Raw genomic sequence first — 20,970 nt, 5'->3', positions numbered from 1 at the left:
ATTACAACAGAAAAGTAATGTATAGCTCCAGATCAGTGTGGCTATTCAGCCTGTCAACTGCAATCTTTTATATAATGTAATGAGGGTGACTCATCCAACATAGTAAATAATAAACAAGCCATCCTTATGGTGGTAGAAGCCCTGGGCCTTGTTCCAACACAGTTCAGGCCTCATCGAACCTTGGGCCTATTCCAAATTGATGCTAATACAGTTTGGGATTCAGCTGTAATCTGAACCTTTTTCATTCTATAGATCTGCAGGTCCTTCCCTGCATGGAAGTGTGTGAAAGTGACTATGCAGGAGTTTGTTTGTGCATTAGTGTGTGTTCATGCATGCTTGTGTAGTGTGCGTTTATGTATTCTCATTCCCTCAAATGTATGTGTGCATAGTGTAAGCATCTTTGCCTGTGGGTGTGTTTGGTATTTTCACCATGCTCACATTTATATCTGTCTATGTTTTTCCTTTCCCTTCCTGCTAATGCCATCAGTACACACATTGTGACTGATGATAGTCGTTGCCACACTCTGATGCTCTACTGCTTAATGTCCTTTTTGTTTATTAATTAACTGCAGGACATACAGGCTGAGAGACACCTATTGATTCTACTGCTGCATTAATTGATTTTGTGCTTCACTAGTCATATTGTTGCTGCAAGATCATTACGAGGCCTCTGTTGTCTTTGTGGTGGCGCATTATGTGTTGACATACTGTGTTGTTTTTAGTTTTGTGGGTAAAGTGTTGACTGTGGTTGTCATTTTGAATGGATATGTCTTTATTTTTATTGTATCATAGAGAATTCAGAACAAGTGGGTGCTGTAATAGCCTGACAACGAAAGCCCAGGAGTGCACAAATGTCACAAAAATAGTTGTACATTTTATGCGTTTTTGCAATCACAATTAAAAATGTCTTTTGATTGCTTTTGCCATTAGCAAATTACCAGTGTCACCTGTGCTTTGTATGAAGACAATGACAAGTCTACAAACACTCATCAAGTCCTCACTAAGTGGTTGTGAAACCGTGTGAGTGCCATGCAAACCATTAATGGAGACAGTTGGTTGTCTAAAACTAATTTCAAAGTTGCACCATTGAAACATGTTGGTTTCAGCAGGAAACGCTTTTACTGTGTAACTTTTTCGAGTTACACTTCCACTTAGAGGTTAATTAGTGAGTGTTTGCAGATGAGACGACATCTTCCATGCAAACTGTGGGTAACTACAGCAATTTTCTAGTGATCAAAGCAATCACAAGGTTTTCTTTTCTTTTTTTTTAGTGCATTATTCCTCTTGCAGAAGATACATTTCCATAGGTAGCAGAGGTTGCCAGGAGGTCACCAACTGGTCTGTAGGGCAGTGTGGCTAACTTCTTTTCTTTCATGCCATATGTCCTGTACCTAATTTGTTCTACAATATCTTTGTACTTATTAAGTGGAAAAACACAGGGAAACAAGTCCTGCAGCATGTTCTCCAGTTGTAGCTACATAAATTCTAAAGCAGCAATCTGAACTGAATTCTCTAATAAACATAAGAAACAAAATAGCATGTGCTCTAATTACTGTGAAAGGAATTGAATGGGTTTATTAAACCAATAACTCAAATGAAGTATAAATTAAATCTTGGGATTTAGTCAACTTCATACACATGCATGTTTGCAATAAACACAATAAACCTGGATTGTACTGTAGAAAGTTGGCTGACATCTAAAATGAGGTGAGAGTGTTCTCCGATATAGAGCAGTGCTATTCTATTATTGAAACAAACACATTGTAGTGTTTTTGTGTATCTGACTGCCAAAGGTTCCCTAGTGAGTCTGACCGGGGGGTTACAGTGTAACCAAAGCATCTGTCTCCTGCTCACCATCCAGATCAGCCGGTTCAGCTTGACTGGGCCCAGTTGTCTTGGTTTCATACTGACGACTGTCTGGGAAAGGTCTGTCTGGGGTTCAAGTACATTAAAGTCATCCGTTCCCCTCCCACTGCGCCCCAACACAGATGGCTCCAGATGCAGCTGGCACAGCATGGAGCAGCACCTGACAGTGCTCGTTCACTCAGACACACAAAAATACACTTAAACAAGTACAAACACATGCAGAAGCACAAACACATGCACAGACTCAGGTACGGACACATGTGTTCACTTAGTGCACCTAAATGCAAGTAAGCTTACACAGGCACACTCCGATGGAAGCACAATGACATTCACACCTTAAATACTTAGATGCACACACTCACAGCAGGAACATATGCTGCCACGCATCTACAAATCCTCACAGTAGCGCGCATACGAATAACCAATTAAAGACTCCGATTACTGCATGGCGCACACATAGACTCAAAAGTAACCCATACATATTGTGCTCACTTTCAGACATATGCCAGGGCATGCCGATGTGCACAGTGCAGAAAGCCTTTATCTCTGCAGGAGCGGAGAGGAGCAGGGCAACTGACAGGAGTCAAACTGAACACCCTCACGATGTGTAACAAACAGAAAGATGTAAATTAAGAACAAAGCCTTCTTTTGTACTGTGGGAGATGCTATGGCTATTAAGGCTCTGTGCTGGATAGGGGTGGTAAATGAAACATAAAAAGAAGTAGACTTATGAATGATGAAAAAAAAATGCTGTGTGCTTTTTTTTAAAATAGTGCTTCCTCCTTAGAGACAGCGATTTGAACCAAGATGAATTGTCTGTTGCCCATCTCATTTATGCAGTACACAGCAGATATTATAACAGTGCTTTACAGGAATGCGCTCATGATACTCAGCAGGTGATCTACAAGTCCTCTTTGACAAATATAACAACCATCTTTTCATTTTTGCAGTGGCAGGGCAGCATGATTTAACAGATGAAAGATAGACTTACTGCTGCCTGCAAAATGGTAAAATTATAGGAATAGTTAAATAGTGACACATCCTATCTGTAAGCAGTGAAATGGCTTTTGTTTTAATGTTTATTCTACTTCTGTAACTTACACTGTATCTGTATTTTACTCGCAGGGACAGCTTGGACTCGGAGAGGACAGAATGCATGTATCGACTCCTTGTCTTCTCAACTCTTCGCAGCTTTCTGAGGTCTCGCAGATACGAGCTGGGGACAGCTACAGTGCAGCTGTCACAGGTGAGCCAGGCATCCAAAATACAAGCGAAGACCACTGTTTGATCCTATCTTTCCTGCAGATGTATTATTATGGCCTGAAAGCTTTAAGTCCAGTTAAATAACATTACTTAACTAAAATCCGCAATGTCTAATTGTCACTGCAAATATCTCTCATTGTGATTAAAAAGTCCTAAAAGTTGTGTTCACTCTATGTAATATATAAAAACCACTTATTAACTTGAAACCCTTATTTTCCCAGTAGTACCCCTCACTGTGGCTTTGAGCCATGCAAATTTTTCATCTACATTATTTCGTTGAGTTTTAATTAACACAACAAGGATTCAGTGTCCTCAAATGACATCACTCGGAGCACAAATTCAACCTCATTAGCTCTCAATATCTCTTAAGCCAAATGAAACTGCACAGCACTGCACCCAGTTTCAGCTTCTTCCGTTAGGTGATGTACAAAATGAATTGATTTGTTATTCAAGTAGCTATCCCTAAACTACCCCACTCAGATCTCAGACTGCCCCCATAGCAACTGAGAGATAAGGAAGCACACCATCTTTGCACGTCATCTTTCCCTCTGGCCTGGTCGTCTTTACTGTAATTCCTGAAAAGCTGAAACTCTTTACTAAGTTTGAAAACAGGTAGCGCTAGATCATTTCTTAATTCATCTCTTATTCGTTATTTTCTCACATGCCGCTGCTGGGAATCATGTGCTCGCTTTTACATTTACACCACTGCAAAGTGTCAGGCAGCTGCTTCTTCTTCAGCAGGAATTAAAGCGGTTACATGGCCAACGTAACATCTTCTGCATAAAGAGAAAAGGCAGTGTAATTGTTTCAAGTGAAAGGCACATTTACATGCTACTGCTATGCTGCAACATTCAGAGAAAAGAATTGCCTATTGTTGAACGGAGACGTTTGCTGGCACTGCGTGCACGGTTTTACTAGAAATGCCACCGGTTCATTAAATGAGCTGCACTCGCCATATATTAAGTTTGTTCCATTTGAATTCTTGGCTCTGTGAAGACCATTTGGCACATGAAGCCATACCTGCCTGTGGTACAGTTATGTCTTTAAGTGATCTATAAAATGTTATTATTTAAAACAAGCGCTTTATGGATTGCTTACGAGACATGCTTAGCACATGATTGATCTGACCTTTCACAGACTGTCGTTCGTAGGGAAAACATCAGCCTTAACCTTTTTTAGCCGGATTACTCTGCCAGAGTCTCGGTAAACGTGTCTGCGTGTTTGTATTTTGTGTGTATGTACATGTATGTGTTAGTGCTGCATGTGTTGCAAAATGCCATCCAGAAATGCCTGTCTCATATGCTTTTATAAGGTTTGCTTCACTGAGATGAAAATAATACATTACTGATTGATTGATCAATCATGTCTGAAAGGGTATCTGCGTCTGCATGTGTGTGCGTGTGTGTGCGTGCGTGCATGCCTGTGTGCGTGTGTGCCAAGGCTATGTACAGCTTGATGCAGAATAGAGATTGATGGAGGCTTGCCGTGAGGAGGATACTCAGTTATCTCCTTGTAATTAAAATCCACCTCATAAAGATTATTGACTCCCCCACCACACAAACCAGCAGGCTCCCTCGCTTGGCAGGGTTTGCAAAGCGCTTCTTAAAAAATGAAAAATAGCATATTAAGCAGCACATATTTCCCATTTATGCGGAACATTTAGATGTGGTTAAGTTATCGTAATGTGCAATAAAACCTGGATGTGAAATTTGTAATCCACTTTGGAAAATTGCTTACTATATTGCTTTAACATCCCCTGAAAGAGCTTTTGAGATGTGTGTGCCAGGTTTATTGTACGCCATAATTTAAAAGTCCTCAATGCAGGCAGTAAATATAAATTTATTAGTGGTGGGTTTAAAAAGCCAGACTGAGTTAGTATGAGTGGATGCTGGAGTGTTTGCAGTAGGTGAGCACATATTATGTATACGTTTTTTTCAATAGGTGCCAACTGAGAATGTGTTCTCTCCATTCAGTGGTGAGGGAAGAAAGTTGAGCTCATGTGCACGTGTGCGTGTGGTAAAAATGTGATCAGGGACCGATGTTTAGGAGCTGCTAATACATAATAATAGTTAGAATGAGAAACAAAAAGCCTGTAAGGTCATTTTGTTTTTCATATTTTATTTCTCTTGTGGCACCGTGAAATTGCATGTGTTCTGGTCTATCTTCAGAACTTTTGCCTCTTTTTTGCTGTCTTTAGCAGGTGGAGATCTGCTTCTCTGGGGTCAGATCCCCTGTGTTTCCTGGGTCACATATCATGCAGGCCCCAAAGGGCTCTGGACCCCCCAGGCTTTTCCTCTGGCAGGCCAAAAGGTGCGTTTGTGCCTCATGGTTCTCAGTGAAATGATTTTTATCTGGATATTTGTAAGTTCTTAAAAGGTAAGTCCACACTGCATTGCTTTCCATTGATTTAGAAGTTACACTTCCTGCAGTCTTCAATTATGACCTCATCTTGCACAAAGAGCTGTAGATCAATGCTATAATAAGTATGAAAATATGTAACAAAGGTCTTAGGCATCTTTGTGAGTCTCATTTCTCACCACCTTATCCTTTTATTCAAATTTACAACATCAGGTACACTTTTTGGAAAAACGTCAAAGCTAAGCTATGTCTTTGGAATTTTTGCACTACTTTAAAATTTAAAAACATTATATTTTTTTCGCAGGTGATCGATGTTGCCTGTGGTGCATGGCACATCATGGCTCTCACCACAAGTGAGTAACCCGTCATCATTCCCAAAGACTCATGTCTCTCCGTTTAATTGATCTCGGAGCAATTAGACTGGGTCACTAACGATAAACCAGTCAACCTCAGGTATTTCCTCTCCGCACTGGTTTCCTCATCCTTTTCTCCAAATGATGTCTTGTTCCTCCTCAAAGCCCCTCCTCACTCACTTTCTCACTCATCGAACCATAATTCACTTCAGAGGGAAGCATCATTAATGCACAGTAGGACCCAGCAGCTTGATGTGTGCTAATTATATTGTGTGTTTTACACGCTGGATGACTTTTGCTTAGTCAGTGATGAGCTCAGTCTCTGGTAATTGTTTTTTGGATTTGATGAGTTTATAAAAGCCTGTCTGTGAGTGCGTATCTGGGCATGTTGCACGTGTGCTTGTCCGTTCATGTATGTGTTAGTAAACGTGTGGATGGTGAGACTTTACTCATAGAAATCCACATTTATGTGTGCCTGTGCTTGAGCAGTCTTGTATTAAGGCCACGTGCCTAGATGCACAGCCTACTCTGTTTTTTACACATAGCCAGAAAGCCAAGATTATTCTTCAGCTCTGCACATTATACGCTTCTGTGAACTTAATAATGATTAGCAAACAGTCAAAACCTCGAGATCGTTCTGACACATTAAAACTACATGCAGTTTTAAACTCTGCCATTCCAACATAACACTTTGACATGCACATTCAACCATGACACTACACTCCATTACTTGCTTGCATTCTTCACAACCAATGTGATCCTTTTTAGTACTGTACATCAGTCGGTGCTATAGCAGCCTTTGGCTAATCACACTGATTGGAGGTGTCCTTTGGCTCACCTGGGGGCTTCCAATCCTATTAGGCCAACAGTCCTGAGCCTAGCGTACCCAGCAGCCGCTCGTGTTTGATCACTGGTGCTTAGAGCCCACACTTGTCCTCTTATGTTGGTGTTAAGGCATGGAGGAGAGGAGCAGCAGGGTGGGGTTTGGAGGGGGTTAAAATGTGATCTCCTTAACTCTCTAGGGGGGCAGAGGGGAGCTCGGTGCCCCACCTCCCTCACTGACACTCCTCTGCGCCTCCAGCTGGAGCTGGTCTTTAAACTTCTGATGTCATTTGAAAAGCGGAACACTGCAAAGTTTTTTTTCAGGCAAAAGAGAAAGAGATGGAGGGACCGAAAGAGTGAAAGAGTGAAAGAAGCACACTGTGAAGAGACGGTTGACTGTATGTGTCTATCTTTTTGAGAGTGTAAGACGTTTAGAGGTTCACTCAAATTTCTCACATCACTCCCCTCCTCCCCTCTCCTTTCTTAATCTTTCTTTTTCTCCCTCTGCACACCTGAGCTGATTCCACCAGGCCTGTCACCTCTGTCTACCTTCTTCCTAGCTGTACCACATACATTACCTCCCCTCCATCACTTCCTCTCTCTGCCTTCTTTCTGACTGCTATTTTCCCTCACTACATGCCCATCACCGTGTCTCTCTTGTGGCTCTCCCTCCCCCCCTCCAACTCTCTTCTTCCCTGGGCCAAGAGCGCCCAAGAAGAGCCATGTGTTTCCAAAGTGGACTGGATGGGAAATCGAAGCAGGGCTTCTGTGTTTATCAAGCCACAGCTCCGTCACCTTGCTCCTACTCCCGTCTGGAGGCCCCGGCAAATTGGTGACAGCAACAACAACAACCCTGCAGCACACATGCCCCCTTTTCCCATGTGCACATCCATACACGCAGTTACACACTCGCACACACACGCACACATGCACACAGCATAGCACCTTGGCCTGTTTAGTTTTATTGCTGGTGTCAGGTGAGGAGGTGGAGGTAGGAGTGCTGTCTAATGTTCAGCTCACACACACACACACACACACACACACACACACAGATACACTCACACACAGGTATTTCCACCCCTGCCGACACCTTGGCTAACAAGACCTGTGAACTGCAGTGACAGAACTCCAAGACTTGTCAGAGTCCCACTCATTTAATGCCAAGACCCAGCCCCAGCTCTAACCCATCACAGTTTCTGCATGCACACCAAGCCACATTAGGCTGCACAATGATATACAGGATGTGAGTCTGTGCTACTACTACTACTGCTACTTCAGGTTAATATTGTTTAAGTAATACCTTTACTAGTGATATGTATGGTAATTCTTTTTTTTATTATTAAATCAACAGTGTAGTATAATATCAGTGTCGAGGTGAAATGTGTCATGGTTCCGTTTAACTTTACCTTCAGCTTGCACCTCATTACAGTGATGTGCATCATGATTTCTTTCATCTATAAATGTTTGAATGTTTGCTATTACTCTTGCCTGTCTAGTTGCACGTGTGACAGTACAGTAATGTGTCTGTAAACCTGCTGTACCCACAGGCATCTTTATCTGGAGCATCTAATAGTCTTGAGTCATTACAAGTAGTTTTGCATGGAACGCTGCCCCTTTTGTTGCATGTGTACAGGATGCTTTCTGCTCAATATCTTTTTCAGTGCCCCCTTTCTTTGCTTTGACGTTATCGTGTAAGTGGAGAATAAAAGAGAGTTGACTTGGGGTAGAGCCCTGCACGGCCTTGCTACCTTGGAAATTAACTACACAAACAATGCCTTGCCATTGTGCCTAAGCACTTACAACGATGCCATTTAAGAGAGTATTGATCTACCCAATGCAGGGTCAATCATTGGATCAATGGTGTGTGGGTTGGTTGGCTCGAAGGCTGTTTGACTGCATGAATGAATGGATGGTTGGATAAGGAATGAATAGGCGGTTGCATAATGAATGGATGGATGGATGAATATACGGATTGATTCATGGGTAGGCTTTAAGATGGATGCATGGAGGGCACCGGTGTCGGGTCTGCACAGAGATGAACTTGTGTAGTTCTGAAGATGTTACTTGCTTGCTGTATTTTGTGTAAGACTCACTTCTGTCCTGTACACCTGCCACCATTAAACAGAGCCTGACACTTACTGCAGGTTGAAGTTGATTTGTTGTGAATCCTCCACAAATAAGCATTTCTTAACATGAACTGATTTTTTTTTTGTTATTGCTGATTGGGGCAATTTTATATGTAAGCCCAGTAGGTATAGTAGATAACTACCTCCTATTTACCAATATTTTTGCTTACCTGGATGCAATATTAAGCTGAAATCCATCAAGTAGTATTAGTGAAACTGAAGAGTGAGAGACTGAGAGAGATATAAATTAAAAAGCAGTCATTGTCATTAGCATGTTCTTGGTGGATTGTTGTGATGTGTTTACACCAGGGTTGATTGACCTAGTTACCCAGCCCCTGGCAGCATGCGATGGAGAAATGAAGATAATGCAACACAAGGGAGAGAGTTATGTTGCTTTATTATTCTTATATGTGAGGCACTTGTGAGTCTGTGCACCCACATGCACAAACTCACGCACACATGCACGCACACACACTGAAGTGATGATCAGGCGCTAAGGGGTCGCGCCTTGTGACGAAGTAAAAAAAAAGAAGAGCTTATTTAAAATTCTGTAAGAGATGTCAATTGTGCCCTCTGCATATTTCTATGGAAAATTTGTAAATAGATCCTTTGTAAATAGCTTCTCTCTTGCCAATCACCCTGTCTGCTCTGTGCACAGCAGCATTAAAAATTGATCCTTAGCCGCACCAGGGTGAAATGCTAACATTGCTGCCAAATGACTGATTAAAAAGAAAAACCTTTAATCTTTGCTTAAAAGTGTCTACTGCCTTGGCATGCCTTTCCCTGTGCTCCTCTATCTTCCAACGCCGTGAAGGGAAGGAGGGGGTCGCCGTGGGGGAAACGGGGTCACGCTTCATGTAGAGTCAGCGCTGTACAGTGATATAGCTCTAGAGGTGAGGGATTTCACTAAGAGGAGATCTAGGAATCAACATGCATTGCTGTCTTCTGAATTTAACCTTAAGCCAGAGGTTAAAAACACATCTGAGCATTCCACAACAGGAGCTGAATGTGCTGTGGCACTCCTGCTAATGGCTTATAGAAAAAAGTATTGTTTCTTCCAACTTAACTATTCAGGTTAACAAAAAAAATCACTGGGGCTCTAAAGTTTGACACCTCATTTAGCATCACAGCATTAGAAACTGACACCCGGCTACTCTATATGATGACTACAGAACATACACATGCAGTTTTAGAACATAAAAAGGTATTATAACGTATATTGAAATTGCTGAGAGGTGTGTTTGTGTTTCAGAGAGCAGAAAGAAGAACAGACAGTGTGCTCACCCAGAAACTCAAACTCACTTCAGAGACCTTCCTCACTTCAGAGACCTTGTCAGAAAACCCTCACCAATAGAACACACAGAGAAAGAAAACACGGCACAGGTAAGATAAACATATCTCTTCTTTCTTGCACTACAGCCTTTTTATTGACTTACATACTGTAAAGCTAAATCTAACTGACTCGCTAACCCAACAGCTCCCTATCTCTTGCCGTGGATTTTTCCTGAGTGATATCTTTCTCTTCCACACTCCCTGCCTGCCTTGTTGACATCCTCATCGTCCGTCCATCATTTGCTGCTCAAATCTGCTTTGCATTTAATAGTTTCAGTTTCTTTATGCATGGTGTAAATGAACATATCAGTAGTTTATGATATATATATATAGAGAGAGAGAGAGGGAGAGACATAATGTATATACTATGGATACAATAGAGCAAGTTTTACTTAAGGAAGCAGCACAGTTGTGAAAACATCAGGGTGAATATATATTCACTTACCTCTCAGAATATCAGTGAAGGCCACTAAACTGTCACGCAAAGCCACACACACACACACACACACACACACACTTCCGCCCCTCCCCGTCTCTCTGTCATTCAGGTGTTTACTGTCATTCATACTCAGGGTTTTGTATAATCCTCTCACCACACCTGAGTGCTCCCCACTCAGTGTCACTGGATTTACTCTCTCTCGCCCCCCTTGCTCACTTCCCCTCTCCTCGAGCGCGCAGCCTTTTTCATTTTGCATCGCAGTCATTCTTTTACACATGCTGTCATTTCTTATGTAAATAACCACAGATAAAAAGACAGTAACAGACATTTTAAGATTTACACACACCGCTCAGCGCGTATGTTTTCAGTCATCCCCTCTCATCAGCCAGTTTGTTTGTAGAAGTGTCTTTGCCTGTAGCCATAAATTAGGGGTTGTGATTTAACTCATTGAGACAAAAGAGAAAGACAATGAAACATGCATAAAACAAATGATGTGGAGAAGGTGAGGGAGAGGGAGAGTGAGGGAGAGAGAGAGAGAGAGAGGCGAGGAGGGTGTACTGAAGGCAGAAATGGGCCAGTATGTATTTCTGCTCTACTTTCACTTCGGGAAGGCTTCATTAAGAAGTCTGTTTCCAGAGCACAGCGGAATCTTTACGCACGTACGTGTGTGTGCGCGCACAGAAGTGTGCATATCTTCGTAGTTTAGTGTGTTTCAGAGCCCATGCACATACATGTGCATATATGTGTGCATGCACATAACATTATTTGTGTGTGTTCAGTGAGAGAGGTCTCCTAAATTATTTACACCCAGAACTCTCTAATTGGTATCAAGTTTTTAAATGGGGTCAAATGAGCAGTTCCATGCTGCTTTCTCTTGCCTTAAGTCTGTATCATTACATCTGGAGCTACAGTGCAGCTATTTCAATGAACTTGAACCTCTAAATGCTGTATTTGCCTATTGACTGGGGCTCTACTCTCAGACTGGAGAAATACGCTGCACCAGGCTCATTTAGAGGAGGGAATGTAACTGTATTTTTCCACCGTCTGATAGAGCTGTTTTAGTCCATCTACTTATGTATGTTACTCTGTAAATGTTCTGTAAGAAATTTGTTGAGTCATAAACATCAAAAAAGAGGTGCACACACACAAACACACACTCAAAGCCTTAGGCAGGGCACAGAGATGGTATTAGATTTAAGCCCTCTAATAAAGCCAATTAGAATTACACTGCGCACTGATGAAGGCAACCTTTCCAGGGAAATTCTCTCACCTCCATATATACACATCTAAGGCATGCAGCATGCACATACACACATCAGCTAAATATTTAACATTGCCAAATATCTCTTTGTTTTAAAGGGATTAGATACAGTTCGTCCAATGTACCATGTTTGGCCTCAGTGTTGTTTTAACAGGCATTTCTAGAAACTTAATTTGCTTTCCTGAATCAGCTTTCCCCTCCCAGTTTTATGTCAGGGCGGGAAGTGTTCCTGGCAGTGATGATCTTTTACACTGGGCAGAGGTACTGCAGCACTGGCACAGATGTGCTCCAGGGTACAGTACAGAAAGAGAAAGCTGAAACTTAAATTGTCAAAATAATAAAGGGATTAGTGACTGCAATGTGATTGCCGAATTTTAAATTGTAGTCCATTATAGCAGAATGACAAAAAACAATAAAGTAACCACATTACTGTAATGCCATAGTAATGCATACATTACTGCCAAACACGACGAACATTACACTGGCTTCCCAGAAATGTGCACAACGCTAAGTTTCAGCAAGTCTGGAAGATTTGGATGAATTGACAGAATGTAGGGTGTTAGAGTCTATATTTTTTTTAGATGACTCAGACAAGTGTTCATAAATGAGCACATTGTTGACTTCAATACATGTTATATGACAAAGATAAATATTGATGTATATTGCTGAAATCCTCTGTTTCCCATAAGTTTACTCTACAATGAAACTGACTGTACAATATTACTACCCGTATCATAGTAGAAACAACTTAAAAGATTGTGTGTATCCACCTGACAGGGCTCCAGACATGTCCAACACAAACTGGTTCAAGGTCCGGAAAGTCCAGAAGGCTTTGAGGAGCAAGAGACAGATGAAGAAAGTGAAAGTGCAGAGGAAAAAGAAAGACATGAACAAAAACCATACACAGATGAGGCAATGTCTGCAACAGAAACGGATGGGACAGGAAGTGGCCACTCATCAATCAAATCCAAGCAGGGGGATGATACAGAGGGTTGTCAGACAGCAGTGCGGTTTGAGCCAAGGAGCAGAACATGCAGAAATAGTCAAGGCAGTCTTCATGTAGTCTTCACTACACTGCATCTTTTACCTAGGTCAGACAGCAAGCAATGCAGGCCCACTGCTGGCACTCTCCCCCAGCTATCAAAGGAACAACAAGCTCACAGTAGAATTTCATCTGGGGCTCAAAAGGTGAGAGTTATTTATGTGGTCGTCACAAACAACACTAAAACTCCAGTTTTTCCAGTTTGTCACAATATATTGTGCTTATATTTTCATAAATCTTTATCTTTTCAGAGAAGATCATATCTGACTAAATCAGTTCAAAAATCTGAAGGCGACAGCAGCATTTTGCAGAGCCCCAAGCTCAGGCCTGCACCCAGACCTCCTGTAAAATGTCCTGGAACTCAATTTGTAACCTCTTGTCACCATCCAAGAATGAGACCACACAGTGGCCTTAAGTCTTCCATTTACAGATCTTCTTCAATCTCCAGCTCTGGACAGCAAGTTCACACATTCCCTTCCTCCCACTTGAGATCGCAAGTTGAAACCTCTCTTTCTCAAACTCCTCCGTCATCTAAGCCATTTAAAAACTGCTCTGCAAACAGAAGACGAGCTTTTTCCTTTGGCACTACTCCAAGAATCCAAAGATCTACTTCTGCCCACCAGTAAACCAAGTGAATATGTATGCAACTTTTTTTTTTTTGTTATCCTAAACATGTATATTTCTTAACCAAAAGCCATAAAAAAAAATCACTAGCTATGGAATTGTGCTCGGTTATCTACTGGATGTAAAGCTAAATATTTTTGCTTGCAAAAACAACCTCCTGCTCTGGAGGAGCTCTCCAAAACAGAGTCCAGATGAGCATTAACAGGGTCCAATTTACCCCTGTGATCACACACTCTGATTTGGCTAGTATGTTCCTCCAATAAGCCATCTCAGTCAACAACACTCCTGAAACATGACCTCATTTGAAGGCATTACACTTTGGTCCTGCAGTCAAAGCCGTGTGTAGAAAATGCTGAGACCTTGAATCACATCATTTCAACAGAACATGAGAAGGTTGAGGGTTGTTGTTTCTTACCCTACACACTACTGCACCACATTAATTTTAATGCTTACAGTATGTTGTTTATTAAAGACATAACGCCTCGGATCTTGGCCTCTTGTAAGACATTTTCACGGTGAGGCGTTTTCATGGCTGTCCGTCTCTTCGGTATGAGTCACATGTGTTTGCCACTGTGGCTCTTTTCAATGTGAAGAAATTGATTTGTTGCACAGATAATTTGAGTTTTTTCAAAATAAAATAACAAAGCTTGCTTTGAGTGTGGCTTGCTCTTTGTATTTGTTGTTGTTGTTGTTGTTGTCTTGTTTCATGTCTCTCAGTGTTTCCTTTATTATTTTGATATGCAAACTGGCTCTTTAACTAAATGCTTAGTGCAAAACTTTTATCATCCACCTTTAAAAACACTTACCTTTTTGTCTGTCGTGTAACAAGTTGGATTGTCTTTTTTTTTAGTTATATTCAGTTATTGTAAGTTGTGATTTATGTTTTAACAAGAAATTGTTTGTAAGGAAAGGGTTTGTTAGTAATAATTGCCCCTCCCGGGTTGTGGTTTTTTGTTAATTTATTTTTTTGTTTGTTTTTTCTTTACCTATGTTCTAACATGAGAAGTTAGTATTCAATTTTGTATTCAATTCAATTTTTTTCCGTAAACTGTATCCACAATCACTCAATAAAAATATTTTGAAATGTTGTAACAAGAAATTGTATAGTGTTTGACTTTTACTGGAAAATTAGACAAATACATGCAAAGTTCATTATGTCTTTCAAAAATGCTCAATACATTTACTATACCACTGCAAATTTGGTGCACCCAGGCAAAGGTATGTAAAGGAATGGTAATGTTTGAGGCTGACAAGTAAAATTTAAAAAGTGCCTTTAAATTGAGTCTTAAATTTGTTTCCAAGTAACAAGCCCAGCAACTACTTGCAGGCTTGCAGCACTGATGGCATTGAGACATCCGCCCACGTCTCTCTTCCACTCCCTACGGTTTGTTTTGGTGTGAGTTAGTGCTGATTGTGTGTGTATCACGTCTTTGCCCTGCGAGACTCCTGCCAATCGATTCAAGGTGAGACCTGTCGATTAAACACCCTGACCGGTGCTCTCTACCTAACCCCGGGGTGATTCAATCCCACCCCTTATACACACGCATGCAAGCGCGCGCACACGTACACACCCACTTCACCTGTCATCCATCAATACCTCCATCAGGGCCTCTATTGATCCCCTCCATCCAGCCTCTTCACCCCACGCAGTACAACATCAGGGCCAAGATGACGTCGGTGCAGGTTTAATTTTTGGCAGATTTACAATAAAGCTCAAGTTATTATTTAACTCTTCCAGCTGCGGTGTGCTCTTTGATTTAGCACCCTGGGAGAAGATGAGTTACAGCTGACACTGAGAATCTGCTGGGGCTGGAATGGTAGGCACCCGGTTCATAACTCAGCCGCCGAATGTGTAGTTAGTCAATCACTTGATCTGTAATCACAAATGCTGCCAGAAATTACATGAGTGATGAGCTGTAATAAAAGCACTTACTTTTCCTGCTCTGTCTCTTAAGTGTTATTGGCAGACCCCTCTCTCCCAGGAGGCCATGGCTGTGAAACAAAATCCCGATATAAACTGCCTCATTGGTCCCTGCCTCACGCGCTGTCTCTGTGGCGTACTGTATGTGTGTATGTGACTGTGTGTGAGTGTGTGTTAATGCAGAGTGCTTCCACGACAGTGTAATACAAAGCTCTTTTTGACAGTCTTTCTTCAACTTTTAGATTGCCTTGCTTCAGGACAAATGATCCTCACTCCAGTAAAGACACTTATCCTCGTCTCTATCATTTATAATCTCTACTGTCGGCAGAGATGCAAAGACACTCGCTCACAATGACTGTTTTTAAATAGGCCTGGCACTATTAATTGTTAAATAAAACACTATTTAAATTTACTTCTAGACAAGTTGCTATGCAGTAGTTTAATATTACGGTAAAACTTTGCCACCCTGAATTTGATCTCAGCCAACCGTGTACTCACAGTTTATATTACATCAACAACATGACCTTACGTACAGTAATCAAAACGTGCCAGGGCCAAGACTCAAACCTTTCTTTGACAGTCTGCGACTCCCAGCTCAGTAGCCTTTAGCAGGAGTTCATGCACGACAGTTTTATTGATACAGACCTCTGTAATAATTACACAGCGTCTCGCATGCACTATTGATCAGGCCTATTGATAAAGTCATATTTTACTGTAAAGGTCTGTTGATTTGATGCATTACAGCGTAAATCTGTCCTCACAAGCAGCTGAGCTGGAAATCCGACTGCAGAGTGACGGATGCTCTCACAGATAAACACACGCAGGGCTGTTTATATCCATTGTTTGATTGAGGTTGGGTGACATAAGTTTAAGATAGTGATGTAATGATATTCATATCTTTAGTCCAACCGCATGAATAGACGATCACACAGAGACGACAAGTGAGATCTGCCTTCCAGTCCAGCTCATATGATGTGATATATAAGCGAGGGTGTTTATAGAGTCACTGCTCCATCTTATCATGATTTGTGTTGTCAGCAGGGGCTGGATCTGCATGGCGTTAATAGATTCTGATGTGGTTCAAATGCCCCATGGTGAATGTGAAATAGAGATGAATGTGACAGATCGCACAGGACTTGTCCTGTATATAAACGGCCTTTGGAAATGTTGTTCTCACAGGGAAGGAAGGCTGGTGTAAACGCTGGAGTGTAGGGGAACACCAACGCTGGTATTGAAATGGTAAGAATGCGATCCTCAAAGCTGACCTGTAAGTCGAAACAAGGAAGAAATGCATGTGATTTTTTTTCCGAGAAAAATCATCAGATTGGTTTGCTAAAGGTTTGCTGTTATTAAAAGTATTTTTGGCATCCTGAACCTGCAAACACCCTAAACTGTACACTAATGGAGTAAAGTGTCAAGTAATATGCACTGGTGTCGCGCATTATCACCCTATGATCTTCCCATGGAAAAATATAATATGTGTAATAAGGGAAAAGAGCAAATTTATTACCATTGGAGGAAAGGAAAATAGATCTTTATGGTCCAGGTTAAAAAGCAGCTTACTAGACCATGTTTCCGCTTTGGCCAGCAGTTCAAAAGCATGTTTTCTTTTCGAATTTTTCTCTGGCCGGATTCTGAATCACTTGGGGGCAGTTCGCAAAAGGCAGTGGTGCACCATTGCCGGGCTGGTTTTCACATTTAAAGAGCCAAAGATACATGGGGAACATGTTCATGTTCAAAAGGCCTACAAAACTCTAAAAGCTGGGATATTGAGTTAATTGCTGGCCCAGTCAAAGCAAGGCTGCTGCTGCAAAATGCGGAACAGCTTCGCTGTAGAAGAGGACAGAGGAGTGAAAACTGCTCCTAATTACCAATGATTTGCTGGAAAAGCATGTGACCTGCTACAACATGAGCAATTTTAAATGACCTGGAATCTTAATGACACTAAACAAAACTCATGAAAGACAGGCTATAAAAAAGAAAAAAGGGTGGCAGTTATTTCTAAAATGGGTTTAGAAATATATAGTGGCTGAAAAGCAATAAAAATAAAGATTTTTATAAAATAGCCGATTAGAGTGTTTTTGGCTTCATTCGAGGACTTCTATTGTGCATGGTTGATACAGCATCAAATCTACCAACGGAAATGGTACAAAACTAAAGCACACCACTGACTTTGAACACTACTTTTGTACCACAGCTGTCTGAAATGCTAATATATAGTCTTGTGGAATAGCAACAATACCTCCAGTGTGTTCCCCAGAGCTGGAGGGAGGAGGCAAGACAAGACAAAGACAGTTTTTAATCCGAGCAGGAAGCATACAGTGGCGATTCACTGTGAAATGGTGATTGATATGACTGAGTAGTGTATTTACTGAGTCTGACAGGGTAGGAGAAAGAGAGTGTTTTCTTCCCGTCCATACATTTATCCCCCTCCATAAATCACTACCAATGGGATTCATAAATGTGGATGAGCAAACGTCGTGTTGCTCCGACTCAAGCAATTCCACTTTGACCTTTAAATTTGGCATTGGTCACTCCTGCTAAATGTGTGCCACGACCTTCCATGACCTTGGACTATTCATATTTAATAGCCTTTCAGTCTGATGGTTCCGCAGAATGCATACAGTATATGAATGCACACACCGCAGAGAGAAATCCAAACATTTAATGCCTTAGTTTGAGATTCGGATCACAAGTGATTCTTAGTCGTCTAGGTTTCTATCTATGAAAATACACATAAATGAAGAGAATATATGACTGTGTCTTTATTGCTTTGATTCCATTATCCCTACTCGGCACACTCTATGATGCCCTATGTGCATCATAACCTTTGACTCCAGCCAGTGCTTTTAAGGTTCTGCACTTTGCCCTCTCCCATTTGACCTACTGAAGTATACCTTTATAATTGCCCCTGTCACTATCAAATGCGCATATGAGGGGGTGCAGGGGCACCAGGCATAAGTCTGTCCAGTAACCTTTTGGCCTTTGGTCCATTCATTCTGCTTGAAGCAAGCACAGCAGGTCTCCTCTGCCTTCCCACAGTCTAATACTGTATTAGTCTACATGTCTGAGTTATTGATGGTGCTTTAGAAATATTTTATTGGTCAGTCATGACCTTTGACTGGGGCAACGCAAACACTAACCCCCCTAAAGCTTCCTATCGACATGGATATATGTATGATCACATGGCTAATAGTATAGATTTAGAACAGCTGAAGACCTGGTCTTTTGGATTTTTGCACTGTGAGGTCAGCATTGCATTTCATTAAGGGTTAGCACTAATAAAATTATCCACTGATGCTTAGGGAAAGATTTTTAGGAAAAAAATATATAAAAATTATTCATATCAAATAATAGATTGGAATACATTTTTTTATGTCACATTTCCAAAGTGCAATGTACAAGTATCCATAGGAAAAAATGTCACAGGCACTTTAAAATGCTAAATTCTTTCCTCATATCATCCTCTTGTCACCTCCCATTACTTGACGCAAAACTCTCCATCAATGGAAGTGTAGCTTGCACTTAAGCACCTACAATTAAGATAAGCCTAGCCACAACTGGACAATTACCTGCCAACTAACCTTTTCTGGAGGCACTTAAGAAGGTAAGGACTCCCGAGGATAGATGTGCCATGAGTAGAACAAGCTCTTCAACAGGCCAGAAGGAGAGAGACAGAAAGGTAAGGAGGATGTAATGTATGAGAAGAGGGGGATAGAGAGAGTGTGTCAAAAAGAGAGGGAAAATGATAGAAATAGAGAAAAAGACAGTATCATGGTGAGATTACCTAATCCTCTGTCTGAGAGGAGTATTTGAAGGACCTGGTGGTGTCAGACATAAGGGGGCTTTGTGGAGGTTTACCCAGGAGAGGCCAGCTTAGCGGGGGAATCTAGTGGAACACCAGGTGACCAGTGCTTCGTCCCCAAGCACAAGCCTCAGCTTGTGGCTTTGTAAACACTGTTAAATTGATTGCAGAGAGCTGATGAGATTTCCCTGCAGCCTGGGTCATTATCACATTGTGGAGTCGCTCTAATTCACTGATACTGAGGCCTGTATGGGTTGTCACTCACTTTTATGTTGTCATTTTTAATGTAAGAGGCACCGTTTCCGTCAGTGCATATCTTTCAGGTTCTGAAGATGCAGACATTTGAAATGTGCAATGAATTTAGACACTGAGGAAGACTTCATTTCCTAAATCATTGTGCAACATTTTTAGCACCAGTGAGGGTGTCTCTGCTTCTGCACAACGGGGTGAGTTTCAGTACTGTATGATATCTGATCCCAAAAGCCCTGCGGGGCAGCCACAGCAAATCAACAATGGATTAATGGATGTGGGTTTGCTCATAAATCTCGTTGGGACTGGAAAGCATTCGAGAACAGTCAGCCTGTAGTGGTGCGCTTAATGTTACAGGCAGTTTGGGTTTCCCATCGTTCAAAGCAGTGACAGAGTAGTAAAGATGTGGCAGCATCTTATGTCTGTGTTAAATCAGTGAATGTCAGAAATGCTAGATAGTCAGTTTGCTGTGCTGAGAGCTGTACCAAAACTGATTCATTGGTGCAGATATGTTTGTGAATAACTCCAATGATTTTCCATAGCTCTCAGTGTCCAGTAGAATGACTTCATGTACCACAGCAAAGACAGGAAAAACAAAAAAGATATGTTGTGGTGATGTGCACTAATTCACTCGTGTCACTACGGCCCTTCAACCTTAGCCTAGTGTGTTAAGGCCTCGCCATAGATCACAGTGGTTAACAGTTAGCTGTTCCTGCAGGTGTGCAGAGAATGGCTGTAACAGTCTCCATTACTGGAGAGAATGGCCCAACTCCCACAGCCCCCTCCAGACAGTGCTGTCATTACCCATCCATTGTGAGGCCTGAGAGGAAGCTGTAAGTACGGCAGACTTATGGCTTTGTTAGGGCGACTGGATGCTCTCCTCACATGCAGCACCGGATAAGGAGGTATGGCGGTATGGAAGCCAGATAGAGTGATAGAGACGGAGGATGAATCAAACACCCCCATGATGCCCCGCCACCATCTCCACGGCCACCCCCTGATGGGGTTGTGAGTTGAGTGCATGGTGTAAGGTGGCGAGGGTTATTTGGTGCTATTTTTACAAGAAACGGGCTGATTTGTCTTAGGCCATTACCGTCTATTACAGCTGCGAGTCTTGGGGAAAAGGTGGGAAGCGGCAGACGCTGGCATTCTGCCTAAAGAGAAATCAATGAAACAAATTAATCCTTCGCAGGCTGCAGTGACACCGTAATCCATCATTCAGGGGGCGCTTTTACACGCTGAATCAGGGAGCAAGTCAGGGAGGAGGAGAGCTTGGCGGATGGGTGGGTGCATGTTGGTTGAGAAAGGGTGGGGGAGAAGGGCGGGTGGGGGGAGAAGGGCGGGTGGGGGGACCAAACCCCTGGGGGACAGGGGCAGACATCCATGCTTCAGTAACACTGTGGTAACGGTGGGTGGTGGCAGGGAATTGAGTGGCTCTGAGCCCTGCCTTTACATCCTTGAGCTGCCTGTGGACATACATAGTTGTAGGAGGAGAAAAGGGACGTAAAC

At 42.0% G+C, this 20,970-nt stretch overlaps 1 protein-coding gene across 3 annotated transcripts in view; it reads left to right on the top strand.

Annotated features, from left to right (window-relative positions):
* The window catches only part of LOC102076433 (PH, RCC1 and FYVE domains-containing protein 1), a 301,646-nt gene extending 287,069 nt beyond the window's left edge, over nucleotides 1–14,577 (top strand). Inside the window, exons 9-14 of one of the 3 annotated variants that reach the window (XM_025911970.1) lie at nucleotides 2,992–3,112; nucleotides 5,330–5,439; nucleotides 5,792–5,840; nucleotides 10,041–10,171; nucleotides 12,598–13,008; nucleotides 13,114–14,577. In XM_025911970.1, coding sequence (XP_025767755.1) covers nucleotides 2,992–3,112; nucleotides 5,330–5,439; nucleotides 5,792–5,840; nucleotides 10,041–10,171; nucleotides 12,598–13,008; nucleotides 13,114–13,488 — 1,197 coding nt within the window. In that variant the 3' untranslated portion in view covers nucleotides 13,489–14,577. Of the gene's footprint in view, nucleotides 1–2,991; nucleotides 3,113–5,326; nucleotides 5,440–5,791; nucleotides 7,495–10,040; nucleotides 10,172–12,597; nucleotides 13,009–13,113 lie in introns of those variants that run through there. The other 2 variants (XM_005457517.4, XR_003222400.1) reach the window with 2 other exon arrangements.
* Nucleotides 14,578–20,970: the final 6,393 nt, after the last annotated feature.

The sequence above is a fragment of the Oreochromis niloticus genome, linkage group LG12, assembly GCF_001858045.2.
Source record: "Oreochromis niloticus isolate F11D_XX linkage group LG12, O_niloticus_UMD_NMBU, whole genome shotgun sequence".
Taxonomy (NCBI): domain Eukaryota; kingdom Metazoa; phylum Chordata; class Actinopteri; order Cichliformes; family Cichlidae; genus Oreochromis; species Oreochromis niloticus.
The sequence above is the reverse complement of the archived record's forward strand: the minus strand, read 5'-3'. Positions and strand labels throughout refer to the sequence as shown.